This window comes from Oreochromis niloticus, linkage group LG18 (assembly GCF_001858045.2).
Source record: "Oreochromis niloticus isolate F11D_XX linkage group LG18, O_niloticus_UMD_NMBU, whole genome shotgun sequence".
In the NCBI taxonomy this organism is placed as follows: domain Eukaryota; kingdom Metazoa; phylum Chordata; class Actinopteri; order Cichliformes; family Cichlidae; genus Oreochromis; species Oreochromis niloticus.
Genome location: NC_031982.2, coordinates 33,569,319 through 33,584,206, shown reverse-complemented (window position 1 = coordinate 33,584,206; position 14,888 = coordinate 33,569,319). Strand labels below are relative to the sequence as shown.

At 38.1% G+C, this 14,888-nt stretch overlaps 1 protein-coding gene across 2 annotated transcripts in view; it reads left to right on the top strand.

Moving 5' to 3' along the window:
- Positions 1-476: 476 nt before the first annotated feature.
- The window catches only part of LOC102078475 (uncharacterized), a 28,550-nt gene continuing 14,138 nt past the window's right edge, over positions 477-14,888 (top strand). Inside the window, exons 1-2 of one of the 2 annotated variants that reach the window (XM_019353995.2) lie at positions 477-506; positions 1,333-1,445. In XM_019353995.2, the coding sequence (XP_019209540.1) occupies positions 1,346-1,445 (100 nt within the window). In that variant the 5' untranslated portion in view covers positions 477-506; positions 1,333-1,345. Of the gene's footprint in view, positions 581-1,332; positions 1,446-14,888 lie in introns of both variants that reach the window. The other variant, XM_019353996.2, reaches the window with a different exon arrangement.

Genomic DNA, 14,888 nt, shown 5'->3' with positions numbered 1-14,888 from the left:
AAAATAAACAATTATAATTTCTTTTGAGTCACTTATCAACTGACTTGACCTCTGCATCATTAAACCTAAATCTAAAAGTGAAACAGTCGCTTATATTTGAACAGTGATGTTTATAGCGACCATAAAGACCAAAGTTCTTTTACACGCTTATCAGAGTTCATGTTGACTCTATGCATAAATGTTTTCAGCAAAAATGTTCAGTCAAATAAATCTTTACATCAAAGTTATGGATTTAAAGTTGCAGTCTTAACCTGAACCCCATTAATTTTCAATAAATATATCTTGCACATCTTTGGCTTGTGAAAATGCCAAATAACTTTAAATGTATTATATTATAGACAGAAGTAGTATTTTTGTCCTTATGCAGATCATGTGATTTCTGTGAACTCAGCTTGATCTTCCTCTGTGGTGCCTCCCAAGTAAAGCTAAAGGGGCGGGTCATTCTCACAGAGTATATAATGTCTAAAACAACAGAACTCCCTCAGAAGTTCACATATATATCAGCTGTAAGTACAGCAATATTGTTTTGATATTCTCCTGCATGCATTATTGTATCTCTTGGATAAATAATTAGATTTATGTAGTTGGCTGTTATTTATCTATATTTTTTTCTTTTTTGTTATTATTTAGACAAAGATTTTGGATATGATTTAAATGTTTTTTGTTTTGTTTTGTTTTTTCAAATTAGCCAATAGTGAATGCTGTGTGTAACTTAAAGGTTAAATCTCTAGTAATCTCTAGAGGGACCCTACATTTTGACTCTTGCTGAGGTTTTCGTGTGTCAGTTCAGGGGTTTCTGTCCTTTACCCACTGAGCTGCTGAAACTGATAGTTTTGAGTGGTTTTCATGGTCTATGTTAAACAGAAAAAAAGACGTGTAGAGAATGGAGCTTATCTTTGGTGTATCTTACATTTCATCTCTTACATGTGTAATGTGTAAAGTGTAATTTACTAACCAAATCTGTTTTTGTTCTGTAATAATAGAATTCGGCAATGTGAAATATTCAAAAGTTACTCCACCTTATTTATTCAAGATTAATTATTAAGTTCGTAAATCCAGAATGAGGCTAAATAACTATAAGATCAGAAAAAAAATACAAATATGAAAGTGTGATTAATAATAATTATGGCTCTATTCACTTCAGATGGCCCTGGTATGCTGTCTTACAGAACCAGTCTATAAATAACTGTACTTGTGTTTTTCCTGCTGTAACATACCAAGGGCCTATTCTGAGTGGCTGGGATGTATACATGCCACACTTAACATTTTGAACAGCAGGAGAATAAAAACTGAACTATTATCAAACTAAACCAGAGTGTCTGTGTCGTCTAGTCTAGACAAAGAGATGGACACTGAAGCCAGCAGAACGATGGAAATCGCAGCGCTTGGCCGCCCATTCAGCCTTGGGATGCTGTATGACTGCCGCCAGGATGTAGTCGTACCTGGTAAGGATTCACTATATTGTATTAACAATAATAATATACACCATATTAACTAAATGTAACTGAACCATATTCCACATTTACATCACCTCTGTAAATAAGCAATTTACCTCTTTGGATTAACCAAATATTTATTCTGGTTCTAATATTTGAAAGATAAATACATTTGATTTAATAAGTATAATAGTGAATTGATGTTACACTTTATTAATGCAATATAATGTTGCTTTTTTTAATTTATTCTTTATCTTGGAAGTCCCATTAAGATCAAATCTCTTTTTCAAAAGAGACCAGGCCATGACACACATGTATCACACAGACCTTAAACAACAGGATTCTCCCAGGAAGAGATGCTATACTTTACAAAACCTGCTGTGGAAAGTTTTTAGTTTGACCATATTATTTCACTGATGAAATAACTTCATACTGGCTCATTTAGCCTCAAATCAGCCAATTATTAGACCATTTCCTGCTCGAACATTTCCAATTTGCATAAATATTTAATGGTACAAAGTTTGAATATATATGTGAGTCCTGTGAAATTTTAGCTTCATCTATCAACTACTTTTCAAGATATTTTTTTAATGGTCCGTCGACCTTCTTTCAAAACATTTTTGTTCATTTTGGGGAAGAAGGGAACGGGAGATTGACAGACTGATTAGGGCCACAGAAAACGTATGGATGGATGGATGATGACAAATTATTTATTTATTTAACTAATTTTAGCACTTGTTTCACTCAATACAGAGCTCTAACTCTTAGTCAGTCTGGCTACACTGCTGAAAAGAAACTGGAGGGTGTTCTTATTTTTCTTCAGTCAGTAAAGAACAGTGAGCTATCCTAGCTTTCCAGGGGCTAAATGAAGATCTTCTAAATGACTGCGATGCCATTTCTCTATAGGTCATGATTTATCTGCTTTAAGATGCGCATTTGAGAGTTATACCAGGGAGTGGAGCACTTCTGATTTGAGGATTTCTTTTTTAGAGTAATTACAGTATCCTGAGGTATACACAGTGAGGATGTAACATTAACAATGAGACAATTGACATCAGTAGGAATAGATTCTAGGGATCTAGTTTGCCATATGCTGGCACATTTCATTAAAGTTAACAGTGGAGGAATTGCATCCTTGAACTTCAGCGTATTTTGCAAGTGTCTTTCCTGATGCTGAGAGACAGCCTGTATAGATATCAGGACATTGTGAAAGCAGAAAAATCTAAGTTTTTTGCCAGTATAATTGAGAACAACTCTAACAACCCCATGCTTCTTTTCTTAATTTTTGACTCTGCCCTGAATATTTCTCCTGCTGCTCTCAGCTTCACAGAAACCTGCAAAAGTGTTTTGCAGTTATTCATTAACAAGATAGAACTACTTTGCTCTACGACTGCCTTGCCCTCTCATGACGCTTCTATGAAATTCACCTGCTCTACTGCCTTTGACCAGTTTGAGCCTGCATGTTTTAATCAGGTAGAAGAACTTTGCAATGGTATAAAGACATCATCTTGCCCTATCGATGTTGTGCCAAAACATTTCTTAAAAAAGAATTTTAAGGTTGTCGGTTCTGACATTGTAGCGATTTTTAATAGCAGTCTTAGTTCTGGAGTGGTGCCAGCCTGTTTTAAACATACTGTCATGCAGCCTGTACTCAAAAAACCTAACCTTGATTCCTCTGTCCTTGCAAGTTTTAGACCTATTTCTACGCTCTCCTTTCTGTCAACAAACTTAGAAAAGATTGTATTTGTTCAGTTGCAGTTCTTTCTAAATAGTCACAATATCCTAGAGGGGTTTCAGTCGAACTTTAAAGTAGGACTGTGCGATATATCGAGTTTTTAAATATATCGATATATTTTTATACGAGATATGAGATGTGACAATATCATTTATATCGATATAGTCTATGTTACGTTACATTTATACTTGTGGAACCGCAAGTTTGTCTCTCTTTCGTCCACTTTTGTCTCTACTAGAGATGGACCGATGTATCGGTATCGGTCCGATACTGACCTAAATTACTGGATCGGATATCGTAGAGAAATAAAAAATGTAATCCGACCCGAAGTATCACAAAATCACCTCACAAAAAGCGCTACTTGGCGTAACCCAGCTCAGCGCATCGGAGCAGTATGTGTCACGTGATAGAGCGGCTGTTGTCTGCGAGACCTGTGGGCGGTCTGTTAGAGCATTTGGAGCCTCGCTACATGCTTCCTAACCGCGGCATTTCATCTCGGCGAAAACTACCCTAGAGAAGTAAAGCAAGTGTGTAAGTTCATCCCTTAATGTTTGCATAGTATTTCCACGTTAAGCTTAACAACCGATATATTGAGCCACAGCTGGATTGGCCATCGAAGTTCCATATTGAGGTGAAAAGGAAGCGATTTGTCCCGTACTTCAGCTAGAATTAAAAAATAGACACAAAGCTGGAGTTATTCTGTCTTTGCTGCGCAGTTGCATCTACTTCTCTCATTCACTCCCCCTTCCTCTTCTGTTATTACTTCAAACATGAAACTGATCAATGATCAGCTGATCGGCTGATCAGTCCCGTCTTTCTTGTTTGTTTATCGCCCACTTTGCGCTAGAAAGAGGAGACCAGCGGATAAACAACAGCAGCACGTTTAAGCGTGATAAGCTGTTGTTAGCAGGGGCGGATCTAGAGAAATTTTCTTAGGGTGGCATGAGGGTGGCAAAGAAATCAAATGGGGTGGCAAAATCAAAGCCTTTTTTTTTCCCCAACACATATGCAGGTGGTTACATATGGTTAAAATGATTCAAATACAGTAAGTATACACGTTTTTCATATAAATATAGTCTATAACTTAATTATTGTCTGTAGCCCACATAATTACACACTTTAGTTACATAAAACATGTGAGTTTTGATCTTATGTACTGTATAGCCTGTATAATAAATAAATATGTAGCCCAATAAGTATAAAATCCAGAAAGCTACACAACATGGGGCGGTTCATTTACAAACACAAGTCTAACTTAGTTTCACACTGTTTTTTGTTAGAAAACAATCACATTGTTACAGCTTAAATTACACAAAATGTCAGAAATCTGCACTGTCGTGAACAAAAATTTGAACCTCATTTTTCATGATTTGTTGGATTAACCCACTGAGGTCTGAAATACAACCGGCCATTTTTGACTCCTTTTGAGTTTACGTTTGTATTTCACCCTCAGATTGTTTCATTTTATTTTTTCCCCTTGCCTTGTTTGGTATCATTCTTTTCAGCTCAACTGAATTTAGTTGTTTTTTTCACTGACATACTGCATTAGTACTACTGATCTGAAATCACACAAAGAACTTAAAATCCTAGTAGTATTTTTTTACTGTAAAAAAAACCACAGACATGTTGAGTAAATTTTGATAACTTTAAATGCAAATATAAATTGTAGATTTTGTAAACATATACAACTATTTATCTAAAAATGCAGCCAATACACCTGCCGTTTTTTTCATTTTGTACAACCATTTAAAAATATTACTAAAACTAAAATGAGAGAACAATCAGGTTTCGCAATAAGATGCCCCACAAATGATGTGTGCCAGTAAAAAAAAAGTGTGTCCACCAAAAGACAGAGGAGAACAGCACAGGGATAAACCTGCAGGCCTGACAACAGCAGGTGTATCACTCCGCTGGTTTTCTACTTAGTGACAGTGTTTACGTTGCAAATGTGCCTTTGTGTTCATTAGTGCCCTCACTGACACACAAAACAAAACGACTACACAACAGAACAACTACACAAGACAGCACAACACACTAACTATACACTCCACACTAAACGTCACAAATCTCCCACATCTAAAAACTCTCTCTCTCTCTCTCCCTCTCTCACTCGCTCGCTCTGTCTCGCTGCCGTTACCGTCACTCCCAAAACTCTCCCTCTTCCTAAACATCCAAATCCCAGGTGTTGACTTTTTTTTTAATTGGTCGACATGGTACATTTTTCCACCGATGGGAAAGAGGTGGCTTTTTTTTCCTTTCTTTACTGTTTTCGCGCTGTCCTTAGAAAACGCTTAAAACACACACACACACAAAAACGTGACGACAGTATTTAGAAAAAAGCATGGCTTATATATATTATCATAACTGTGGATTTACTGGCCTGTAACTAAAATTTAAAAACTTTGAAGTCCGAACTTTCAATGTGGGGTGAAATAGAGACTCAGCGTGGCTGCAGCTTGTTGTTATGTCAGCTTACATCAGTCATGTGATTTGGAGGTGCAGCGTGTCCGTGGACCACAGAGGGTTAATAACACTCACCTTCCTTCCATTTCCAGAGTGTAACATCCAACCACCTGTGTAAAATCTGAAATTCCCATGGTGTTGTTCAAAATGTGCTCTGGTACAATCATAAGCATCGCTTGTTACTGAAAACAAGAAAAAAGCCGGTCCTGCTATGGGCTGAACCATTTGTTAATTGTGGAGGGGGGGGGAACACTATGCAATATATTCAGTTTTAGCATTTATATTCACTGTTGACTGTAACTACGCTCAAACTGTTAATGCTATCTTATTTTAATAAACAAAACTGTCATATGCAAAACTGGGGTGGCACTTGGGGTGGCAAGGGATCATTTTAGGGTGGGACTTGCCACCCCATGCCACCCTTCTAGATCCGCCCCTGGTTGTTAGAATGTATTTAACATTACCTTCTAGTATCAGCTGATGTTTGCTGGAGCCACAGCTGTAAAAGCTGCTGGTCATGATATCGGTTTGGATATGTGGTGAGAGGGAAACATGCAGATGAAACCAGGAGATGTCCTTACTGAATCATCAGAGCTGAACAGGTGATGGAGAAACAGGTTCACCTTTTAGGTGACATGAATGAGTTGAAGGGAAGTTATGAACTGTTTCTGAGAGACAAATAACACCAGGATCCTTTTTTACGTAGCTGACGGCTGGTAACTGTGCAGGGGCGGGTCTAGCAAAGTGTTGCCAGGGGGCCAGGTGGGGCATTAACAGGGAAAGAGGGGGACAAGGAAATACTTTTCTTTGTTACGTCATTGAAAAACTTTGAATAAATAATTATCTGAATCTTACAACAAAAGTGGGCATCTGATTAAATGTATAGAAATCCATTATTGTATATAGTAACTAATAAGTCTAATATATACCCTAGTAAGCTATAGTACTTTTTCCTTTGGGAAGGTACCATCTGTGCAGTCTGCAATTCTGTTGAAGAAAGATGTTGAATCTATTTAATTATTGTAGAAAAATAAGTGATTTCTGCACTCAAAAAAATAATTCATTGGATGAACGTAATTTTATCTTGCCACTTATATTCCATCTAAACAAATCATGTTATATCAATCCATCTTGGTTGTGTTGTGTCAACACGATATATGTGTGTAGGTTTAACATAATATTAACATTAACATTCAATTAATTTGACTTTTGTTCAATCAACATGTTTGAACCACATTAGTCTAATTAGATTTATTTAAATTCATCTTATATTGTTTAAACACTTTGGCACATCGAAAGTCAGTCTTGTTACATGAACTAGTAAAATATTTGTTTGTTACACCAATGATAATCTTGTTGAATGAATGAAATGTAACTTATGTCTGTAGTACATGTTGTATTCATATTACATAATGTTCAACAAAAAAATTCAACGGATTTACAGCAACTTCCAATCCACCCATCTGCTTATCTTTATCTGGGCTGCGGAAGTGATAGGGTAACAGGGGCAGGGTACAGACTGGACAGGTCGCTAGTCTATCATACAGAGACAAACAACCATTTGCACTTTAACACCTTTGGGTAATTTAGAATAACCAGTTACCCTTACAACTGCATGACTTTTAACTGTGGAGGAAACCAGAGTACGCAGAGAGAACCCACTGCAAACTTCGCCACATTGTGGATTTGAACCCAGGATCTTCTTGCTCTGAGGCAACAGCACGAACCACCATGGCATTAATCTGTCAATACAGACTTACCAAAAGTAGGAAAGCTATGCTTGATGATGCTTTATGTTGTTGTCCTTGACAAGTTAAACCATAAGAAATAGTAACAGCATTCACGTGGTGTGGTTGTCTGCCTCTTGTAACCCCAGTGATTTTCCTGTGGTTTGACATCTAATGTGATCTTGTGAATTTCGTGAGTCGACTCAAAAAAATGAAATTGGGTGGTTGTTACATGCACAAGATCCAAACTTGTAATTTGAACTAAATAATTCCATGTTTCTATGGTGAACGTAATTAAATCATGTAGAATCTGCATGAAATTCAGCAACTTAATTTGTTCTTGTTGAGATGACATGATACAATCCAGTAAGAGTGGCTGGATCCAGGCAGCTAACCACTCTTACTAGATTGTATGATGTCATCTCAACAAGAACAAATTAAGTTGCTGAATTTCATGCAGATTCTACATGATTTAATTACGTTCACCATAGAAACATGGAATTATTTAGTTCAAATTACAAGTTTGGATCTTGTGCATGTAACAACCACCCAATTTCATTTTTTTGAGTGTGTGCATTTGTTTTACACTTGCATTAAATTAAAGTTGATTACATCGATTAAGGGCGGGGGGTGTTTCCCTAATATTTTTGCTGGGAGTTGGCAACCCTATTAGTTAGGTAGGTAAGTACTCTTTAAAATACGAGAATAGGGAGGATGGTGTAGGTTTAAATGTATTAGATTGATCACTGTTGCTGAACTATAAAATGTTTTGGGTGGAGTGTATTTTTTGCATACAGGTATAACAGAATAGCTTCAGTCTCTTGTTTTTTAAAACTTGAGTATGAACTTATACAAAATGCAGCAAGATATTTATAAAAAACAGTTTTATTGATTACAAAATACGCTATATTGGATTCATATCGGTATCGGCAGATATCCAAATTTATGATATCGGAATCGGTATCGGACATTAAAAAGTGGTATCGTGCCATCTCTACGCAACTTTACTCTGCCTCCCCTCTCTCCTTCACTGATCACAACTCCCCCTCCCCCATCGCTTCACCTGCAGGCAATGACAAGATGGACACGGCAGCTATCAAAGAGGAGCTGGTGGGTAAAAAGAAAACATTTGGAGATTACTATTTTAGTGCTGTCAGCGTGACGTTAACGCCATAACTGCGTTAACGCCATAACTGCATTAACGCAGCAAATCTCCGTTAACGAGTTACCGCGGATCACCCCATGGAAGAGGCTGCACGCTGTCAACATGTTAGCATTGTGGTTAGCTCGTTAACGTGTTGAAGACGTGACACTAGCACTACTAGTATTTGCACCATTTACAGGAGCGCCATAAAGTGCAAAATGAAGAGTGTGTGAAACTGCGTGCTGTATCCCAGACTGCAAAGTCTCCCAGCCTTCTGCCCCGAAACAAACCACCTTACAAAACTCGTATACCATATTTTTCGGACTATAAACTTACACTAAAATCCTTTCATTTTCTCAAAAATAGACAGTGTGACTTATGTATGAATTTTGGTTGTGCTTACTGACCGCGAACAGATTTTATGTGGTACACGGAGCTCAGCAATCTGTCAAAAAATGTTTTAGTACAACTTTGGTAAGCTACGGAGCTGCACCGCTTGATGGATTATCGGAGCATTGCGGCTACCGTAGTCAGCAGCCTCGCGGAGTAATACGTATTGTGCTTCAACATAATATTACCATATTGTGTGTGTATAAGGACCACAAATAGCACCTGTTAAGAGACATGGTTATGAAGAGGATTTCAAACTCAAGGCTGTCAGTCACGCAGTAGAACTTGGGAACAGAGCAGCTGCGAAATCTGTCTGTCTTTGTTATTATGCTCAGCGTCTTTTTCGTTTACATTTTGACTGCAAAATTGTGAGCTTTTTGTTATGCACAAAAACAACATTATTTTTTTTTATTCATGGAGCATTATTATTTAATAAATGCTGATCATTTATTTCTGAGTAGTTTTCTCATGTACATCTACGCTGTATGTTAATAAAAGTGCCTGTGTGAGATCTGGGACACAGCTTTGACTAAGAACTCTTTTTGTTCTTACTTTATGGCTTTAAAAAAATATCGAGATATATATCGTATATCGCCATCCAGCTAAAGAATATCGAGATATGAATTTTGGGCCATATCGCCCAGCCCTACTTTCACAGTACTGAAACTGCACTCCTAAAAGTTCTTAACAATCTTTTATTAGCCACTGACTTAGGTGACTCGGCTGTGCTTTTGCTCTTAGACTTGACCACTGCCTTTGATTCAGTGTTGGGAAGGTTACTGTTAAAATGTATTCCACTACAGATTACAGAATACATGCCCCAAAATGTATTTTGTAATATATTCCGTTGTGTTACTCAATGAGAGTAATGTATTCTGAATACTTTGGATTACTTAATATATTGTCATGCTTTTTACAACTAAATGAATGAATCTTAATATAAAATGAGTAACAGTATGGTGGACATTAGGTAAGGCTGCACTTTTTGCAGCGTTCTCGTATAGAAAACTATTCCACGCGTATATAAAACTGGTCCGCAGCTCCGAACCGTAATAAACGGACCTCTGGCTAATACGTCAGATTCCGTGTCGGACTCGTAGCTGAAAACTAGCTTTACTTTGTTGTCTGGGTCAACTTAGCTAGTGAGAGACAGAGAGAGGCGTTGAAAGGCTGCTCCAACTGAACTTATTGTTTCGGAGGAAAACACAAACACAGTGTACAGTCGAGTCTTAATAGCTTATTTACCACTGGGCTCGTCAGGCACTCTTTTTGGCTGCAGTGGCTATTATTGTATTTACATGCTTCCATCTCCCGTTTCTGGTCGGTGACAGCTCGTACTTTTCCACTCTACTTTTTCTTCCTCCCTCACTCACAGACACATAACGGGTATAACTACACTGCCCATGAGGCTACATTCTTTAGGGCTATGCCTGTAACACTCTGCCTATTGCCTTCATATTAACTATTTTTTTGAATAATCATTTTTAAAAATATTTCTTCACATTATTATGCGGGCCGCAAGTAGAGGTGACATGGGCCGCGAGATTGAGACACAGGCATTAGAGCCTTACATTACACCAGTACATGTATTCTGTTACTCCCCAACACTGCTTTGATACTGTCGATCACAGCATCTTTATCTCCCGACTGGAGCACTGCGGTTTCAAAGGCACCCCATTGGACTGGTTCAAGTCATACCTCTCTGATAGGACTTTTTCTGTGAGCCTCTAAGATTTTATCTGTTCTTCAGCTCCCTTTACTTGCGGTGTTCCACAGGGATCCGTATTAGGCCCAATTCTGTTCTCTACCTATATGTTGCCACTAGGCTTAATTTTCAGGAAATATAGCATCTGTTTTCATTCTTATGCCAACGACACTCAGATATATCTCCGACTAAAGAGTAACACCTCCGCTTCGCTGGAATCCTTATTTCAGTGTCTCGACGAAGTTAAGACCTGGATGGCCTCAAATTTTCTTAATTTTAATGAGGAAAAACTGAAGTGATCATCTTAGGACCAAGCTGCAATTCTAGTACTCCAGATCTTGACCTGCGCAGTTTAGTACGTTTTGTTAAACCACATGGAAAAAATGTGGGGGTTATACTGGAAAATAAGTTTACCTTTGAGAAACAGATTAACTATGTTGTACAGCGGTCCATTTTTAAATTGAGGCTCTTGTCCAAGGTGAGATCATTCTTATCTTTTAAAAACCTAGAACAGGCAATTCACACTTTTATCTTATCTCAACTGGACTACTGTAATTCTTTATATGTAGACGTTAGCCAGTCTTGTCTAGCACGGCTCCAGCTGGTCCAGAATGCTGAAACGTATGAAGAGACAAGAACATATTTCTCCCCGGTGCTTGCCTCACTTCACTGGCTCCCAGTCTGCTTTAGAATTGAATACAAAATTTTATTGATGACTTATATAGCGCTGAGCGGTCAGGCTCCAGAATATCTGTCTGGCTTACTGCAACCTTATATGCCCCCTAGAGCTCTTAGATCAAGTGATCTCTTGCTCTTGGCCACGTCTAAGTCAAGGCTGGTTCACAGAGGTGACATTAGGAAGGCCCCAACCGTTAGTCTTTTCAAATCCCATCTTAAAACACATTTTTACTCATTGGCTTTCAACACCACATGAGAGTTACCTATCTATCTACTTACTCATCTGTTACCAGGTATTTGTTATTGATGTTATTTGTTACTGTGTAATATTTAATCTTTGTACAGCACTTTGGCCAACATTTTGTTGTTATTAAATGTGCTATATGAATAAAAATAAAGTACACTTTACACTTTCAGCATATTCAGAAAGTTATCTACTGTAATGATATGTATTTCCTACTGCTGTGTAATCCATTATTGCAAAGTTAAATTTTATGAAGACCTAATCAGACAAAAGATGGTTTCAGGGAAGGCTGTTAAATGTTCAGTTTCTTTTCCACATGTCAGAACAAGACCTAGAGTCATTAATGTGGTGAGTTCTCATTTACATTTTGAGAGAACCTGATTGAGTCAAATAAAAGATTAAATGCAGTGTTGAGGCTGTTGCTAACTATAATTCCCATAATTATTTTATCTGAAATGAGCACTAAAACAGATTTTTTTTAAGTCTAAAAACTCTGAGGAAGGTAGACAGCAAATAAAACCAGCGTTTGAGTTTTCCAGTTCAGGTGTACAAGGGTAAGAGTTAGGCTTTCAAGTCAACCAAAACTCTGTCAGGGTCTCTAGTTCATTAATAAGCTGTAATGAAAAATCACTGGCACTCCTCCCCCTTAGCCTGCCCTTTGAGTTTTCTTAGATTTAGTATTACTCAGGGGTGTTAATTCATTCAAACTAGCATATTCATCTTGTAACCAGGTTTCTGTATTCCAGGGCCAATCAGTATGTTGATCAATGGTTAAACCCTTCACTACTTAGATGACAGACCTACTGTTTAGTAATCTACATAATCTACATTTAAATGGTTTACTCTTTGGTGCAGTTAAAGATGCTATATTGTTTTTCTTTGTGAATTTTTATGTTTAAAAGGTTTTTGCTGATTTGTTTTTTGGTGGTCTGGGAGAAGACACAGTCTCTATCGGAACAGGGTGTTTTTTAGGGGCGTTGCGGGAGAAACTGGAGTGAGGCATGTAAGATTGCAACTCTGCTTCCTGGTCCTAACTCTGAATAGTCATGATTTTTGGCGGGTTTAATACATCTGTCCAGATTTCTAGAAATGAGACCTGCTCCATCCAAAATTGGATGGATGTTGTCTCTCCTAGCAAGACCAGATTTTCCTCAGTAATTTTTTAAATTATCTATAAAACCTATATAAAATTTTGGATACCACTCAGGTGGCAATTTAAAGAGAATATGCAGCTTAAAATGTCACAACTCTGACCGATTGAGGACAGGACCAGGTAAAACTACAGTCAGACATTTTTTGGTAAAGTTACAGACTGACTCAATATTAATTTTGGTGACCTTCAATTAAGGCAAATTGGTTTCATCCTTAGCCAGTAGTTTCAGGTTCTTTCAATGTTCAATTCAATTCAATTCAATTTTATTTATATAGCGCCAAATCACAACAGCAGTCACCTCAAGGCGCTTTATATTGTACAGTAGATACAGAGAAAAACCCAACAATCATATGACCCCCTATGAGCAAGCACTTTAGCGACAGTGGAAAGGAAAAACTCCCTTTTAACAGGAAGAAACCTCCGGCAGAACCAGGCTCGGGGAGGGGCGGGGCCATCTGTTGCAACTGGTTGGGATGAGAGAAGGAAAACAGGATAAAGACATGCTGTGGAAGAGAGACAGAGATTAATAACAGATATGATTCAATGCACAGAGGTCTATTAACACCTCTGTGCATTGAGTGAGAAAGGCATAGTGAGTGAGAAAGGCATCATGGGAATTCCCGGCAGCCTACGTCTATTGCAGCATAACTAAGGGAGGATTCAGCATCACCTGGTCCAGCCCTAACGATATGCTTTACCAAAAAGGAAAGTTTTAAGCCTAATCTTGAAAGTAGAGATAGTGTCTGTCTCCCGAATCCAAGCTGGAAGCTGGTTCCACAGAAGAGGGGCCTGAAAACTGAAGGCTCTCCCTCCCATTCTACTTTTAAATACTCTAAGAACAACAAGTAAGCCTGCAGTGCGAGAGCGAAGTGCTCTAATAGGGTGATATGGTACTACAAGGTCCTTAAGATAAGATGGGGCCTGATTATTTAAGACCTTGTATGTGAGGAGCAGGATTTTGAATTCAATTCTGGATTTAACAGGGAGCCAATGAAGGGAAGCCAATACTGGAGAAATCTGCTCTCTCTTTCTAGTCCCTGTCAGGACTCTTGCTGCAGCATTTTGGACTAGCTGAAGGCGTTTCAGGGAGTTTTTAGGACATCCTGATAATAGTGAATTACAGTAGTCCAGCCTGGAAGTTATAAATGCATGAACTAGTTTTTCAGCATCACTAAGAGACAGGATATTTCTAATTTTAGAGATGTTGCGCAAATGGACGAAAGCAGTCTTACATATTTGTTTAATATGTGCATTGAAGGACATGTCCTGGTCAAAAATGACTCCAAGGTTCCTCACAGTGTTACTGGAGGCCAAGGTAATGCCATCCAGAGTAAGAATCTGGTTAGAAACCATATTTCTAAGATTTTCAGGGCCGAGTACAATAACCTCAGTTTTATCTGAATTAAGAAGCAGAAAGTTAGCGGCCATCCAGGTCTTTATGTCTTTAAGACATTCCTGCAGTTTAACTAATTGGTGTGTGTTACCTGGCTTCATGGACAGATAGAGTTGGGTGTCATCAGCATAGCAGTGAAAATGTATACTATGTCTTTTAATGATACTGCCTAAGGGAAGCATGTATAATGTAAACAGAATTGGTCCTAGCACCGAACCCTGTGGAACACCATAATTGACCTTAGCGTATGAAGAGGACTCTCCATTTACATGTACAAATTGGAGTCTATTAGATAGATATGATACAAACCACTGCAGCGCATTTTCAGTACCTGTAATACCTACAGCGTGCTCTAATCGCTCTAATAGGATATTATGGTCAACAGTATCGAACGCTGCACTAAGGTCTAGCAGGACAAGCACAGAGATGAGTCCACTGTCAGAGGCCATAAGAAGATCATTTGTAACCTTCACTAAAGCTGTTTCTGTGCTGTGATGAGCTCTGAAACCTGACTGAAACTCTTCAAATAAGCCATTCCTCTGCAGATGATCTGTTAGCTGTTTGACAACTACTCTTTCAAGGATTTTTGATATGAAAGGAAGGTTGGAGATTGGCCTATAATTAGCTAAGACAGCTGGGTCTAGAGATGGCTTTTTGAGTAAAGGTTTAACTACAGCCAGCTTGAAGGCCTGTGGTACATAGCCGATCATTAGAGATAAGTTGATCATATTTAAGATTGAAGCATTAATTAATGGCAGGACTTCTTTGAGCAGTTTTGTAGGAATGGGGTCTAAAAGACACGTTGATGGTTTGGAGGAAG